Source organism: Manis javanica, chromosome 14, assembly GCF_040802235.1.
Source record: "Manis javanica isolate MJ-LG chromosome 14, MJ_LKY, whole genome shotgun sequence".
Lineage (NCBI taxonomy): Eukaryota > Metazoa > Chordata > Mammalia > Pholidota > Manidae > Manis > Manis javanica.
This window is the reverse complement of record NC_133169.1, coordinates 5,686,797-5,704,491: the sequence shown is the minus strand read 5'-3', so window position 1 is coordinate 5,704,491 and position 17,695 is coordinate 5,686,797. Positions and strand designations below refer to the sequence as shown.

Genomic DNA, 17,695 nt, shown 5'->3' with positions numbered 1-17,695 from the left:
TGAAGATGAAATGAGAATATAAGGAAAAATGTACATAAAATTCAACATCATTCAGTGCTGAATTTCAGTTGCTTTGAGGTGAGCTTGTGAAAAAGAATAAAGGAAATCTCATTTAAAATGGAGTCAGCAAGCCATGAAGGGAGAACTCTTTCCACATTTCCACTCCTGGAAGCTTACATAGACCAGCAGGAAGTAGGAAGATTTCCTCTAAGCCTGGCAACCGCAATCTGCCTTCGCCTGCAGCCAATGAGAAGCCATTACCACTTTGAACTCTCATTTTCCTCCAGTGAGCTTTTGTTTAAAGCAACCCCATCCGTGTTTCTCTTACTCCTCTGTGAAAGGATGCTCTGTGTTCTCCAGTCCTGCCAATGGTTCTGCCATAGTTTGCATGTCCTGAATTGCAATTCCTCTTCTGTTCCTGAATAAACTCATTGGCTGCTTGGTACTCTTTGTTTAATTTTTAAGGTTGACAAGCTCAACGATTTGGAGATGTCCGTGCTTCCTAACCGTAATTAACTGGATGTGATTTTATTTCTTTTGTTGATAGTGTTGCTTTCTGAGGAAAGTTATGGCAGCATAGAATCATTTAACATTTTAAAAAGTTAATATTAGGCCTTCTGTTTCAGTGGGCACCTAAGAAATAATAGAAATGTATTTGTTGTTGAAAATTTATCAATAGTTACAAATAGCTAAAGGCTTTGCATATATTAGTTTAAGCAGATTTTGGACTTAATTTATCCCAAATGTATTTTGCTGTGCATAATTATAGAGACTTTCGTTGAATCAACTGTAAAGAGAATTGAATGATGAAAATAATGATCACAATGACTACTGGAAAATGTTCTTAATTTTTGTGGTCAGAAAACTTTCAAGCACATAATTGGAAATATTTTACATTGTTTGTCAATTTAATGTGTGCTTTCCTCATCGTAAAACCAAACCAGCTATAATCAGATGCTATTTAATGAGTCACCAACTGCCGTTTGGAAAGTCCCATTTATATTTTCGTATTTCTAAATTACTTTACAGCCAATTACTAGTTCTGTGTACCAAGTGTGGCCTAAAGATGCATCTTCTATGGCTAATAATAAATAATGTTTAAACAGTTATTTAAACAGAAATAATGATCTGTATATATTTAAACAGAAATAATGATCTGTATACAAATTATCACAACTTAAAGAAAAAAAGTTAAAATGGGAACTAATAAAGCCTAATATTAATGGGATAGTATATTCAGTGATGAATAAATGGACACATTGATGTTTAAAAAGGATAAAACAGGTATCAGTAGAATTCTATCATATAATTTAGTGAGAGATTCTGGTGAGCAGAAGAGTTCGTATGTTCATTTCTGTTCAAAGGGATTCATTCTGTTCTTGGGTGGCCTGTTTATATTTTGTCACTCATTCATTATAACTGCTTAGAATAGAGTATAACTAAATTTACTGTTTTTCCTATCAAAAGAAGAATCAGGATATCTTTTAAAAACCGCTTTATGCCCAAGAAAAACCTAGTCAGCAGTTATTTCAGTGAAATGCCAGAAAGGTCATCGATTCAGAGCAAACCCCAGGATGTCTTCTCTAAAACTTTTGAGTGGGAAGTGAGCTCAGCTAGGGCAAGGGTGCTGATGCTGCAAGAAGTCAGGATTTCTGAGAAGGCACTGCCCCTCCCACTCCCCCGGGAAAGGTGGTGGTGGTGGTGGTTTAAAAAGTACGTAGAAAACGTATTGTTAATAGGAGCTGTTTTATGTGACGGGCCCTTGTGATTTTCTATTCCTTTTCTCTGTACTTTTTCTTTATTTTTCCTTCCTACCTCCCTCCTTCCCTCTCTTCCTTTCTTCTTCTTCTTCCTTCTTTTCTTTCTCTTTCTCTCCCCTCCCCTCCCACCATCCCTTCCTTTCCTCCTCCTCTCTTTTGTACATTCCAAATTTTAATGTTTCTAATACTTGTATATCAAAAAATGAGGAAAAACTTTGAAAAACACCGAAAGTTTCTGGTCTTTGAATTTTCTGCTTTTAAGTTTTCTTTCATCACAAAGAAGAAAATAAGAAATGAGTCTCAAACACCACCAACTATGCCCAGGGATCTTTTGTGCCCTTGCTGGGCTAGCAAGGACTGTCACAATTTTATAGTGTAAGAGACGGATGCCCATAGGATATGCAGGCCTGTGATATTAGCTGTCTTGTCCCACATTATAGGTAGAGAAGATAGAAGGATGGCTTATAATACTCTTCAGAGGCTTCTCACTGCTCTCAGGACAAATTCTGAGCTTCCCTATAGCTGGAATCAGGTGAACTGGGCAGGAAATCCTCTTCTGCGTATTTCCATTTTCTCAATGAAAGGAGAAGCAAGGGTATCTGCTGAGAGTGGAGATGGCGGAGAAGGTCTGAGAGATAGGAAATAGTCACCTAGAATAATGGCAGAATGAGAGAATGAGAAATGTGGTATATAGTATTTGTGTAATGGTTATAAATTTTAAGTGGCGCCAATTTTTATGAATGGCTGTGTGTTTTTCTCCTAACCCATTCAGCTACACAGATCTTCTGGGTTAGGTTCTCTCAAAAAGCTGTAATTAAAGTATTGACCAGGACTTTGGTGGGTTTTCTGCTTCAAGGTCTCCCTGAACTGCAGTCAATGTGTCAGTGGGTCGCGTTCTCATCTGCAGGCTCAACTGGCATAGAGTCTACTTACAAGCTCATTTACTTGACAGAATTTATTTCCTGGCAGCTGTAGGACTATAAACTTCAAGGTTGGTTGGTTGTATTTTGGCTGGCAGGAGGCTACTCTCAGCACCTAGAAGTGTGTCAAATTCCCTTCTGTGCGGCTCTCTCTGTGGGCAGCAGTTCACAGCATGGCAGTTGGTTGCTATCAAGAGGTCGTACTCACAGGTCCTTATACAATCCAAAAGGCAGGGTAGGGTCATGGGTCATGGGAGTCACCTTTGAGTATGTCTGCCACACCATTCTATTCCCCAATACCTGCCCAGTAAGCCAAACTTAGTAAATAGTCTTTTTTAAACAAAAACTTACAGAGCTCTTATTTTGAGTCAGAAACTGGTCTAAGGACTTTAGGAATATCCCCCAGCAACCCTAGCAGGTAGATACTATTATGACCTCATTTTAGTAGGTGGGGAGATGAGGGACAAAGACATCAGTTAACCAATCCAGGATCGCTCAGCTAGGCCACTGCAGAGCCAGGACTGAAACTCATGTTCTCTGGCTTCAGAATCCATATTCTTACCTCTTACGCTAAACAGTCAAAAACAAAGTACGTGAATAAATAAATGCTGTCGGATGACTCAGGAAATAATTGCCCAGCAGCAGTGGAAACATAAGTAAATTTTGAGCCTGCATTTTTGTAGTTAATGTTTGATACCAATCCAGTTGGCACTGTCAAGAGACTTGTATTGCAACACTGGGTCTCTTTTCTATTAACATTAAGTAACACAGGCCAAGTGGAGATGTGGTGCCTGGGGCAAAATAATATGAACGAACTTCTTGCTGTGCCTGAGATTTCTCGGAGGTGACATCCCATTTTTTATTATGTCCTTATTTAAAGATATTACCTGAAAAATAGAAAGCAAATTTCACCCATCAAGAAGGAATAGGTGACAAGGAGGTATCTCCAACAATAATAACTTGTGGTTTACCTTGTGTGTGTTACTCCTATTGAGATGAGGTGAACTTAGAGATAAAAAGCGTAATAAATCCAAACATACTGTATTTAGAGTATAGCTGGGAAACCAGCTTATGGGAGATTGTTCACATCTGGGAGACTATTATGAATGGGCATCCATAAGCACAAGTGGGTGGCTGAACCACCAGGTGGGCGGGGAGGCAGGTTTAAGAACAAAATATGTTGCACTTCTGGTTTCAGTGTAGGTCAGATGCCATTCTAGGCTGTTTCTGAGGAATTCCCCCTGGAGACACCACTACGGTTCATTAGGAAAATCCGTCCAAGTGGGCCACTAAGAATAGACATTAAATATTTGACCCAGGACTCATAATGGTAATGATATGTTTAGCTTTAAGGGAAGAAATTATGTTGGGAATATTTTTTACTGAAGTTGAAGGGTTTTAATGATTGGATTATTTTTAGGCTCATTCAGAAAAATCATGTTATGTAGCAATAGATGGCTGACTTCTAATCTTATTCCTGCTTCTTAATTACCTGTTTGATCCGTCCTTAGGTAAACCACTTCACTTTGGGGAGATTTTGTGTCTTTATGAATTAAGGGAGGTGGACCAGATAGTCTCCAGCCAATTGCCCTGAAATTATATTTAAAATCCACTCTTCCACCCCATAAAAACCTATTCAATTTGGAGTCCTGAAGCTGTGTATCTCTAATATTGCACACAACACACTCTTACCTGCTCCCTGGCTTATTCCAGTCTGTTATTTATGCACTTCCTAGATAATAGTCAAGTTTTGAGATAATAGTCTGTACTTTAAGTAAAAAAAATTAATTTCATGTATTTGTTATTTCACAGTATTTCAAAACACACCATAAGCTATAGAAATTTAGAGCGTGGGAGGAGTGGTGAGCTGCCAGGATCATCTCCCGGGAGAATGAAGTATTCATACTTTACCAGACGGTCAACAGGAAGCTCAGAGCTCTGATCGCTTCACCACCCATTTATTTGTCTCGGAAACAGCGAGTTCATGAATGCTCAGGCCTTGCCTTGAGCTCATCCGAGAGCTGAGCCAGACTTTCCTAGTGATCCGATGTTCTGGGAAACCATCTGCGTTCTTTGAGAAGTTCAGTGATCTATCTGAGGCCATTGCATTAGAGACAGTAAGGGGAGGACTCCGTTGGGGTAGCCTCACCCAAACCAGCCCACCCTGAAAAATCTGAGTGGGTCGTCACTGGTTGTACTACACAGGACAAGTGTGCACAGACAGGCACATGTCCAACACAACCGTAAGGAAAACCAAGCAAGCTAGTGAGCAGGCTCTTCTGCTTAAGTAACAACCTGCTTTTCTGAAATTAAAAAACATATACTCTCTTAATTATCAAATAATTTTCACATTTGTAAATTCAGAAAAATATATTCAAAATAATATAAAAATAATCCCATTGCCCCTAAAAGACAAAAGATAAGAACTTCTTTTGTATGCCCTACTGAGTTTTTGAATTTGTGTGCAATAATGGCCCATTTAAAACATCTCTCTTGAAATCGCAACATGATTCTGTATTTTTAAGAGAGGACTATTCCATTTCCCTTCTTATCTTTATTTTTTTCCTCTTTCTTTCCTTCTCTTTCATTTTTTTCACCTTATGTTTATTGAACAGCTGTGTGCTCTTTGAATTTTCTTTCCAACTCTGTAAAATGTACTGTATTATCTCAATTTTGTTGATGAGGAAACTAAAGTTCAGGGATTTAGAGTGATTTTTCCAAATCTCACAGTTTCTCTCTACCTATCATCTCATTTATCCATCTGTCTATCTTCTGTCTGTCTATTTAATAGATGAAAGTATTATCTATTTTTTTTAAAACCAAGCTGGGATCATACCTATTATCAAAAATATATACTCTGTAGTCATATTTCCTTTTTGATGCTTCAGATGTCATAGGTTATTTAATACCATTCCCCAGGTAGGTACTTCACTCCTCAGTTCTTCAGCTGAGTGTAAGTCCTTTGGTTTCTTTCATTAAGGAAGTCATTTCTCTTCTAGCTCCTGCTAGAAAAGGTGGTGGTGTTGCCAGTAGGAAAACAAATAAGCAGCTTGTAGACACCCCATTGTCATGGCTGAGGATCAAGGGGCAGCTTCTGTAAAGAGGGAGGCTGCCCCTCACCCGCTGACTCTTCCTCAAACCCTATTGGCCTGTCCTTTAGGGGAATTCCTTCACTCCTTTTTTCTCACCCTCCTCTAAGTGCCGAAATCCCTCGTTAGTGTATTCACTGTGGCACTTGGGACCCTCTTGCTGGAAAGAGGAACATCTGTCCTATATTTTTGCATTATAAACTCCCTGAGGACAGAGACCCTAGCTTTTGATTCCCCATGGTACTATCATAAGGACTGGCGCAGCGTAATTCAGTCAACCTGTTTTTAACAAAAGTCTGTTTGTTCTTGATTGACTCCTGAAATATGCCAGTTTGTTGTTAAGAGAATAGTTCCACCCAAGGGTTTCCAGGCAACTCCCACTTGGCACAAGTTCCAGTCTCCTTATCGAAGCCTCACTGTTTTCAACTGGAAAGTTGGAGATCATTAATCATTGCAAAACACTTCCCTATCATTCCTGTTCCAAGGAGGCACAGCTGCCATCATAAACAATACTGCTGGTGGCATTTGCCATTTCCCAGGTGATGTGGCATACTGACTGGGTGCCAAAGGGCATGTGGCATGGGACAAGGACACGGAGCTGGGTGCTCCGTGGGTTACAGACTTTCTTCTGTGTCTGGACTGACCATGAAGAACTCCACCATTAGTAGTATTTTAATATTTTGTACATTTAAATTTTGATATATTTCAACCTTATAGGGAAATTGCAGAGCAGTATAAAGAAATTCCATGTACCTTTTACCTAAATTCACCAATTGCTAACACTTTCCCCCAACTATACATTTCTATCACATATACACACCTATCTATTTCTGTGTTTAGAGTAATAACCATGAGTTCATACTGGTAATTTCAATTCCAGTTTGCCACTAAAGAGGTCATTCTCATTTCACTCCCTTTCTGTATTTGTGATTTTCTTCAACAGTAAATATGCCCTCATTAGTAATATATTTAGTCACTTGCCCACCTCCACTCTACATAAAATAATTTAAGAATTGCTAACCCATATCACTATGAAATGCCAAACTACTAACTAGAGTTTAATATTTGTTTACAATTCTCTTTAGATTGAGAGCATATAAAGTATTTTACTCACAGGTACATTCACATGTAAAAGTAATCTGACTGCATTTTAAAGATCTCTAGTTTCAAGACAACTTCAGTAAAGCTGTAAAAAAAAATAAATACTGTGTTCAGAAGTTACTGGAGTGTTTCCCTAGGAAACTTTTCAGGGAATTATGTTATTTAAGACACAGGTAGGATGATTTGTTTCTGTTTGTTTTCTATTGCAGCGTCCAACTTTCTCTTTGTTAATTTTATTTCATTTTTTTGAGTATGTAAAACATCAGCTTGGTTCCAAAAGTCAAAACTACACAGAAAGTTATATGCAGAGAAATGCAACACCCCTAGCCCTTCTTCCAGTCCAGTGCTGCCCGCTTCCCTGTAGGTAACTAATCTCATTGGTTTGCTGTTTACATTTCCTTTTTCCCAAAATAACCAGATGTGATACATTTTTATTTCCCTTTTTCATTATGTATACTTGTTTGCACTTTGCTTTTTTTTTTAAAAAGTAACAATGTATTATTAAAGTCTCTCCATATCTATTCCTATCAGTGTTTTTCGGCAGGTGCCTAGCATTACAAGTCTTCTAGTACTAGTATAATTTAATATTTTATACTCAGATCCCTTATGTTTTTGGACTTTATTCTTGTGAATGGTGTGAAGTATGGATCTCCTTTTGTACTTTTCCAAGTGGCTACCCACTTGTCCCAATTCATTAAAACGTTCATTTTTTTTTTTTGCTCCAGTGGTTTGAAATGCCATCTTTAAGATATGGTAGTTGGGCCTAGTTTGGACGGTTTAGTCTATTCCACTTGTTCATCTATTCATGTTCCAGTGCCACATTATTTTAATTATAGGGGCTTCATAGACTAGTTTAACATCTGGTAGGTAGGCTTCTTACGATAGCTTTTCTGTGTTTTTCTAGCTGTTCTTTCATGTTTCTTTTTCCATGAGAACTAAAGTTCAACTTTAGTATCAGTTTGTCTAGTTTATAAATTTATAATTTAATAGGGAGTAGAGTTTAATGTATAAATTAACAAGGGACATTTTTGCATTTGATTTAAGTATCTTTTGTGACTTTTGTGTGGAAGTGTTTTAATTTTCCTCAGACAGGTTTTGCACATTTTATGTTTGATTTATACCTAATTATTTAATTTTCTTTGTTACAATTTGTTAGAGAATGGTAACTTTGTTACTATGGTTACTATTGTTAGAGAATAAATGGGATGTTCTCTACCATCAGGTCTTCTAATTCTAACTGGTTATTGTTTGTGTACCTGAAAACTCTTGTTTTCTGTCCATTGATTTTATAGCCTTCTACCTTGCTGAAACCATGTTACGATTTAGTCTTACCACTGATTCTTGCAGGTGAGCCAGTCTCATCACTGATTCCCTGGGGTTTTCTATGTAATCTCTCAAGTTATTAGAAATTAAGTAGTTCTACTTATTTTTTTCTGATTCTTAAGCCTCTTACAATTTCTTGTCTAATTTCATTAGCTGATATCTTTAATATTAAATAATCATGGATAGAGTAAGCATCCTTGCTTTTTTCCCTGCTGTTTTAAGAGGCCATGTATATAAAATATATTTTGAAGGACAGAAATAGCTCTCCAGTGTAAGAAGTTTCTTGATATTTATCTGGCAAGATGAGATTAATGCCCTTCTTATGACTAGTAACTAGAAATAAAATTAGCAGAAAGGGTAAAAGTAAAAATCTGACTGTGTAATAGTTCATTGCTGGGTTCCCATTATACCTTTTATCTTCAAAGGACTCTCCGTAGTGATTTTTGTTCTTTATTCAATCCTCATTGAGTATTTATTGAAGGTCTGTAATAAATACTCCAGACACTATTTTAGACTCTTTCTCATTCAATTGGTACTACACCCATGTGAAGTAGGTATTATCCTCATTTTATAAAGGAGGAAATTGTGGTTTAGAGAAGTTAAATGACAACACTGCTTGTAAGGGTTGGTGATTTTGAATCTGGGTCTCTTAGAATTTTTCTAAACCCTCATGTATTTCTCTCTCAGGGTATAGAAACAGAGAAGAGTAATAATCAGTATATTTATAGAAATAACTGTCTTAAAACTCTCTTCCTTTCATTAAAGGTCACAATGCTATATTCATTTACATCATTGTGGGCAGGCTTCTAGGTCTCTTTAAGTGGGACCTGGGCATTATTAATGATAGTGATTTTATTCTCAGTTACCATGAAAGATTTGAGAGAAATGTCCTTTATAGTATCACGGATCCAAACAATGAGAGGCTTTCCAGATGATGATGTACAACAGCACCTGACAGCACTCAAATAACAGTAATTACGATGCATTTACACTGTATATAGTCTGTTTTATATTATTTACTTGTAGTAACTGGTTTAATTCTCACAACAACCCCAAGGGCATTTTTATTATCGTCTGTATTTTATAGATGAGAAAACCAATTCATGAATTAACTTGCCAAAGATCACAAGCAATAAAGCAGCTAGAATTCTGTCTTCAGATCTCATATACGTAAGCACTACTACACTATAAATCTTTCAAATAAATGGATGAAATTCTGGGATCATTAAAGATGGAGAATACTGAACCTCCTGAATATAAATCAACCAGCATTATTTACCAAATGTAAATTGTCACTTAGTGTGGTGGATTATTTTGCAATGAATGAAGGTAATGAAGAGGCCCTGGTCCTTAAGAAGGTAAAGAAAGGTATCTAAATGCCTGAACTTACTTATATTAGGTGCTTTGTTAAACTTAGGTGTTTTTGATATTTCAAGGTATTGGACTTTTTGCAAAACTGTGCAAAGTGCAGCACAACTTTAAATGTAAACACAGCTTTCAAAGGCCTAAGGCTGAACATATAACCTGTACGTGCCCATCCACACAAGATGACAGAACAGGACCAACAGGCAGTTAATAAACAGTGGCCTTGCAATGGCCCCGGAGGCCATCTGTCCAATCACCATTTTCGTGTGGAATATTGTGGCGCGGGGCGTAAGCCCCCAGGTCTCACACAGGTGACAACCGGGCTCACACGGTGCACTTTTCATTATCTCGGGTTACCTAATACCTTTGCTTGCACTTCCTCTTTTCGTGCCTGTTGTGCAAAAGCAAATGGCCTGGCTTCAAACGCGTGGAACCTAAAACACCGTAAAACCGGGTCGAAGCCCTGCTGGGGGTGTGGCCAAGTCGACACTAAATACCCAGCCCAAGGGCTCGGGGCGCGCCAGGTCCGCCCTCCGGGTGCTGCGCGGACGACGGCCGCGCTTTCGCAAACACTCGGGCGGGCTGCCAGAACTCGCCAGCCGCCGACCGAGCTCCCGGCCCAGCGCCGCGGCCCGCTCCGGAGAGGCGCGCGCCTGAGCCGCTGGGACCAAGGCACGCCTGGACGTCGAGGACAAACCCCCCCGCGGGCCGACGCGGGGACAACAGGGCGCCCCGCACGGCGGCACGTTCTCGCGGACGGGGCCCCGCCCCTACAGCGGTCGCAGGGGGCACCCTTCCCCGCCCGCCGGCGCTGGGGCGGGGCCTCCCGCGGGCATCTCCGCCTCCATTGGAGCAGAGAATGATTGGCGCTCCGGGTCCCCGCCCCTCTCAGAGTCCGCCTGGTCCCCGGCGCTGGCGCTTCGCTGACGTGTCCGGGCGGGCGGTCGGGGCTCCTCCCCGCGCCGGCAGCCACTCGAGGGGCGGGGTGGCCGGGGCCGGCGCTCCCCTGGCCCCCGCCCGCGGCCCGCCCCGGTCCCCCGGATGGCGGTATATATGCGGAGCGGGTGTGGGACACCGTTCGGGTGGCTGCGCCGCTGAAGCTGAAGCCGCAGTCGCAGCCGGAACCGGCAGAGCTGACGTGGCGCCGAGGGAGGTGAGGGCGCCGACCCGGGCGCCGTCTCCCTCCCCCGCCGGCCTGGACGGCGCGGTGGCCGGGGTGCGCCGGGGTCTGTCCCGCCGCGCGCGGGCGTGCGCACGGGGCACGCGCCGGCCCTGCGAGGAGCCGCCTGTCCTAAGGGCACAGTCCGCCCGCCGGCGCCCGGGCCCCCGCGGGAGGTCGGGCGCTGGACGTGGGCGGGGGCGCCCCGGGGCCGGGCCGCTTCGGGGCGCTTGGGGCAAGGTCTGCAATCAGGGATTTGCCCAGCGCTGGGAGTGCGGCTGCGCCCGGACGGGGCGGGGCGCTTGAGGGTCTCGGGCCCCGAGGACAGTTAGGCCAACCTCGGGGGGCTTCGGGCGGACCGCGGGGCGTGGAGCTGTCGGGTGGGAGCCAGCCGGGTGGCGTGTCATGGCTACGTGAGGAGAGAAATTGTGAGTGTTGACCACGAAGCATCCGCGGTGGGATGTGAGACTGGGACAAAACCTACTTGCCGCTTTTTGTTTAATACTGGTCATGGGAGAGGGTTGGACTGTCTGGGTTCCTTTGGGTCGGCCAAGCAGGAGGGTGGAATACGAGAGCCGAGAGCACACGGGGGCCGGACATATGGCTTCCCGAACACTTTACGTTTGGCCGGACGCTGTTCTGTATTTGTACATGGTTTATGAAATCTGGTCAGGTAGCAGTGATTGTGATAACACGAGCATGGCATTATGTAGTGCTTTAGTGGAATTCACTAGGTGTGGACTGAAAGATTTACGGGAAACCGAAGGCAGCTTTTTATTCCCCCGCTATTATTGAGTTGGCGCACTTGGCTGGGATTAAGAAAGACTTGGTAGGCTGCGCTGCCACGCATCTATAGGATTCAGTGGTTATGGCTCAACCCCAAGGCTACATTTTAAAAGGTCTAAGAGGTTTGCTTATCAGTTTTGGGGACATAATTCAGCAGCAGAGATAGGGGCAGGAAGGAGACCAAAAAAGGAGGGGGAAAGACAGATTTCTTTAATACTAGCATTTAAATTCTATTTGATAATAGTCAAATTTGTCATTGTTTTTGATGCAGATGTATTAATGGGTGTATATTGCGTTTTGTCCTAATTTCTAGAGATCTGTACTTTTTCAGCCTTTGGCTGTCAAAATCCCAGTCTCTTCACTGATGCTTACCACTATATACCTGTGCACACCTCTTATCAGAATTAAGGGAAAAATACTGTTTTTGTGGCATGGAGGTGGTTATATCTACCACAAAAAAAATCAGATAAATTATTCCTCCAAATGCACAAATGATTTCAGAGTTTAACCTCTGAGTTGTCTTATTGGCATGGATCCATTTTCTCAAGCATCTGAAGGTTCTGAAGTATGCAGCACTTGAAGGTGCTTAGCCATTAGGTATGAAATGACTTTTTAGGAAGAGTTTGATTTATGTCTTAAAATGGTGTAATAATATGTTTGCATGTGTGTTTTAGTGGGTAGATCACTCTCGACTCTTTACTGTCCTTTGAGGGTGTGAGTAGGACTGGTTGTATTATCTTTATGAGGAAATGTGTATACTGAGAGGTTAAATGATTTGCACAGTCAAATGATGGGGAGGGACCCAGAACTAGTACTTCCAATTCTTCAGTTACCTGGTTCCCGGCTGATTTTCCCAGTACGGTATGCTCCCTTACATCTGGGCAAAAGAGTAGTTTAGATGAGACCCTAGGAAAGACCCCATTTCTTGAAAAATAAACCTATCGCTCTGCTGGCTGTTTTATATGATGTATTTTTTTAATTAAAAAATGATGGAATCATCTCTCTTGAAACATATATAAATCAATAGAAATTCCTTCTAATACCCTGATGAGTTTCCAAGGCTGAGTCTCCTAACTTCTTGTTTTTTAATCTATCTGCACTTCCTAGTGAATCTCATTCAGTCCATAACTTAATATCATGTATGCTGATGACCTTGAAAGTTTTCTGGTTAGCTCCGTATCTCCTCTGAAACTTTAGACTCCTACATTGCTATCTCATCAGCGTTTCTGCTTGGATGTCGAGGCATCTCAAGTTTAACATAACCCAAGGGGAAGCATTGATTCCCTTCACACATATCCCTAAATGTGCTCCTGTCCATATTTCCCTACCTCAGTATAAATGGCACCACCACTTGGAGTCATCTTTGCTTCATCTCCGTCTTTCTCTCTCTCTCCATGTTCAGTCCATCACCTAGTCTTGCAGGTCCACCTTTTAGAATCCACCTTCACCACCACTGTAAGCCACCCTCGTCCATCATCTAGACCATTGCAGTAGTTCCCTAATTGGTCTGCTGGCTTCCACTTGCCTTCACTTGTGCTTTAATTACAGGCTTTTTTTCCCCACAGAGCAACAGAGTGATACTCGCCTTCTCCTAATTCTCCAATGGCTCCCAAACCCAAAGCCCTTACTTGGATCACAAGGTTCTACGTTGCTTGGTCTCTACTCATTTTCCAGCCTCGTTTCCAGTCACTCTGCTTCATTCGCTCGGCTCCAGCTGCATGCCAGGCACATTCCTGCCTCAGAACTGCTGCCCTTGTAGCTTCCTCTACCTGGAACGTTCCTCCCCATCATGCTAACTTGCTTGCCCCTCTTAATTCACATGTATTGTCAAATGTCGCAGAAGCCCTGTCTGACCACGCCATGTAAAATATCCACCATCTCCCCTGTGTCTCTTGACTCCTTACCCCACCTTGGTTTTCTCCGTAGAACTTGTCTCATTGAGCTACCTGACATGTTGTGTGTATGTCTCCCACACTGGAATGTGGTCATGTACATCGCTGTTCATTGCTGTGTCTCTGTCACCAGAAGGCAGCAAGTGCTCATTAAATATGGGATGAATTAATAATGGCACAAGATAGTTAAATAATTTTCCATCTTAAATTGTTTATTAATGTGCCTTTACATATGAAAAGGAAACTTATAGAGGTAACCTATCCATATAAGTAAGTGAGAAGGGTGGTGTGACCCTGTCACCTTTCATTTAACAGAAATAGCAGCATTGATAGACGGTCAGTCTCACCTACAGCTATTTGCTACCCATATTCCAACACTATTCCTTATTCATTGAATACATTTTTTTACTGGAACCATTTTGACGGATTTTCTCTCCTTATGTCCTTGGCAAACTTCTTTCATCCTCCGGTATGAATTCAAAAAAGTAGCTCTCCTCATGTCCAGGAGGCTGTAACTCAGTGGTCTGGAGCACAAATTACTCATTTATGTAGTAGTTGCTAGTAGCATTTATAAAGGACTCTCCATGTGCCAGGTACTATTTTAAATGCTTTTCATTTTACTAACTCATTAATCCTCTTAACCTTAAGTACTGTATTTATCTTCAGTTTGTAGGTGACAAAAATTGAGGTACAGAAAGGTTATATAACTTTCTCAAGACCACAAAATTAGGAAATAATGGAGCTGGGATTTGATCCCAGCCAATCTGACTCCAGAGCCCAGTGCTGGTTACCACCCAGCTATACCGCTTATCTTCTAAATGAGACCTTGGGTTAAATTCTTAGTATTTCCTTGCTTGTGAGAGTTGTTGTGTGGTGGAATGATTATAACATTAGAATCACGTTTATCTGGGTTAAAATTCCTGTTTTTCTACCTACTACGTATGTAGCCTTGGGCAATTAGTAACCTCTTAGAGCCTCATTTTTCATTGGTTGTAAGGATTATTTTATTTATGCCTCTGAACCTTGTGAAGAACATTGTATTATTCCCATTTTACAGATGAAGATACATCAAAGTTGAAGGTGTCTGCGACTTGCCCAAGCAGTAGAGCTGGAAATAAAAGTCGGTCCCTTTTGATTCTCAGACCCGTGAAGATTCATTTCAAACTGCACTATGTGAGGCAGGACTTTAAGGATGACTGGGATTTCAGTGGATAGAAAAGACTAAAGAAGTACTTGGGGAAAAGAATGAGGGTCCTAGGTCAGCAAGCTAGAATTGTATCCCACACTGATAATCAAGGCTTCATTTTCTTTACAGAAGCCTTAGTTTTATTATGAATCATTTGTCTCATAAAGTATATTTGATAGCTGATATCCTTTCCACACTTGAAGTATTCTGTCCTGGAAGTAAATTTACATAACAAAGTAAAATTAAAAGTTGGGAATATAATGCACTCAATCTTATATGCTAATCTTATTTGAAGTTGATTTTTTAAGAAGAATCATGAAGCCAGTCTGTCACTTCAATTTTGGAGGGCATCTTTTTGAGAGAAAAATATGTAGAAGTTTTCTGCCTGTCTCTATTGTATGATAATATCTTTCTTGAATTTATTTTTGAGTGGACACTAGTAAAAATTATTTCTGAGTAATTTCTGATTTGGATTGACTTGCCCAATACAGAATAAAAAGTAGTAATGCTTTTGAAAGTGCAGTATTTACTCACCCCGTAAAGTTTTCCTTGTATCTCTATCCTATATATTTTCTTTCTTTCTCCATTCTATTGGCTTGTGGACTTTTTTTTTCTGCAAAGTGAGTCGGATGTAAGAACTTCAGTTATGTGTATATTTCTGAGTAATGTGTTTCTTTCTACTCCTTTTACACACAGCACGCACGTATGAGCTAGCGTTTTCTTTCTCTTGAGAGCAGTGCAGCATAATAGTTAAGAGCATGAATTAAGAGGTTGTCAGGGTTTGCATCTCAGCTCTGTTACTGTACTGGTTTGGGACTTGGGGCATGTTATCTTTGTGGCTCCTTTTCCTTGTAAAGTGCTCCCCGAAACGATACCTTAGCGCTGTTTTGAGGATTAAATGAGCCAGTATCTTTAAAGCACTTAGAATTGTACTGCCTCTCCTTAAGTGATATGCAAGTGGTAGGTGGTAGTATCGCCGCCTCGCAACCCTAGATGTAGGTTCCCTTAACCCGAGTTTGTAATGGTGTTCAATGTTAAATAGTTTTGATGAGGTAGATACTATTAACTGCTTAAACGTTGCTAGTTAGAATACTGAGGCACAGGAAAATTGCTGAACTCTAGCATCGTGTTGTGAGCCACCTTTGTATTGCCTTTCATTCTTCCACTGGCGGAAGAGGACAGCAGGCTGTTTCTTTGCTTCCATTTTTCTGCCCTTCACATCTAAGCACTTAAAATACAGTGAGGAGTCTTTACTGTGACCCCCAAATTTAGCCCTTTTATTCTTATTTCCTCTGTAACGAATCTGCTTCAGACTGTTGGTGTTTCTTACCTGCAATTATCTTTTAACTTGTTTCCTACTTCTGGCTGACCCTCCTTACAATCCATTTTACGCCATCTCTCTAAAGCAAGGTAACCTGCCCAGCTGAGCCAGTCTCCTGTTGGCCTCTTGCTACCGATTCTATTGGGTCTAAATTCCTTTGCTTGGTTTTCAAGGCTCGTAAAGGGTTCGCCCTCCCTTACATCATTTCCCATCCTTCTACATAAAACTTCAGCTTTCTTAGTGTTCCCCCTCTCCCACCTGCTTCCTGCTGCTGGGCATCCAGCTCTGCTCGTTTCCTCATCTGGGTACTCTGCTCTGTGAGGCTTGGCTAGCTCCTGCTTCCTTTGTGAGCTCTTTCTAGACAGTGCCTATCTTGTCTTGCATTTATCTATATTAGGCAAGTAGATTAAATAAGTCCTCTTTCTCTTAATGTTTTGGTGTTATGCAGGTTAACATTTTGCTGTGCTGTCATGGAATGCTCTTACAGACATTATTACCTGTTGATTGTTATGTGTGTGTTCCTTGTGCCATTAGGGTACAGTTCTTAGTAAAGGCAGTGGATTTTCTTTTTGCTTCTTTGCAGAAGTTGCTATTGAAATAAAACATTTTTCATGACTATAGTTGGTCCTGTTTTCTTGAATTTTGTTGTATTCTGTAAAAAAAACAAAACAAAGCAGTTTTTTCCCATTGTTAGAGATAAAAGGAGGACCGTGAAATTGTTTCAGGTTGCCAGGGTTGTTTCAGTGGTAGCTCAGTGGTCCGAGGAGTAGTACAGGGGCAACTAAATGTGGTCAGCGGGTGAGCCCCGGAATCGGACTGCCTGGGCCCCTGCCCCAGCTCCCAGTTGGCCAGCTCACTTTGCCTTTCTGGGCCTCGGCCTCCTTGGTGGTGTCCGAGTGTTGAAGATGAGGTACGACTGTGTCAAGTACTTAGTGTAGTGCCTGGTACAGAATGCTAATTAGTATGGTCTTTCAAGTTTGATCTCTTACAAGTATTGTGGTGGAAAGGCAGAAGTTAGTTTCCTTAACATCAAGTTTTTTTGATATACTTATTTTTGGGAAGAGAAAGCCTTCACGTTTCAAGGTTGAACTTTGACCTGCTGTTGGTTCCTTTTCTCGCAGGTTTACAGGTGCAGAAATCACACCCCTCTTTTCACAAAGTTTGGCTACCAGAGCATTATGAATGTTGATGGCCTCAAACTCAGGTTGTCCAAAGCTGGGCAAGAACACCTGCTGCAGTTCTGGAATGAGCTGGACGAAGCCCAACAGATGGAGCTTTATGCAGACCTCCAGGTCATGAACTTTGAGGACCTGACCACCGTTTTCCAAAAGGCCATGCAAGGATTTAACCAGTCCTCTCAGCAAGAGAAAATGGATGCACGAATGGAGCCTGTCCCTCGGGAGGTGTTGGGCAGCGCTACCAGGGATCGAGACCAGCTCCAGGCCTGGGAGAGTGAAGGTACTGAGCATGTGACTAATTGTTCAAGAGTTATCATGAGACAGACTAAAAGTGTTAAAGTAACTGAATCATGTAATGAATGGCTGGACTCTTGTACTATCTTTTTTTTTTTTTTTTTTTTTTTTAGATAATTATTTTTTATTGAAGGGTAGTTGACACACAGTATTACATTAGTTTCAGGTGTACAACACAGTGATTGAACATTTATATACATGATAATTCTAGGTACCAGCTATCACCATACCAAGTTGTTACAATATTTTGACTATATTCCTTATGCTATACATTACATCCCGGTTACTTATTTATTTTACAATTGGAAGTGTGTACTTTTT

General features: G+C 41.3%; 1 protein-coding gene across 8 annotated transcripts in view; it reads left to right on the top strand.

Annotated features, from left to right (window-relative positions):
• UHMK1 (U2AF homology motif kinase 1) overlaps positions 1-17,695 on the top strand; it is an 88,655-nt gene that overhangs the window by 37,482 nt on the left and 33,478 nt on the right. For 6 of the 8 annotated variants that reach the window (XM_073221783.1, XM_073221782.1, XM_073221781.1 and 3 more), the window contains exon 8: positions 17,024-17,360. In XM_073221783.1, coding sequence (XP_073077884.1) covers positions 17,024-17,360 — 337 coding nt within the window. Of the gene's footprint in view, positions 1-10,144; positions 10,712-11,121; positions 11,146-17,023; positions 17,361-17,695 lie in introns of those variants that run through there. The other 2 variants (XM_073221786.1, XM_073221787.1) reach the window with 2 other exon arrangements.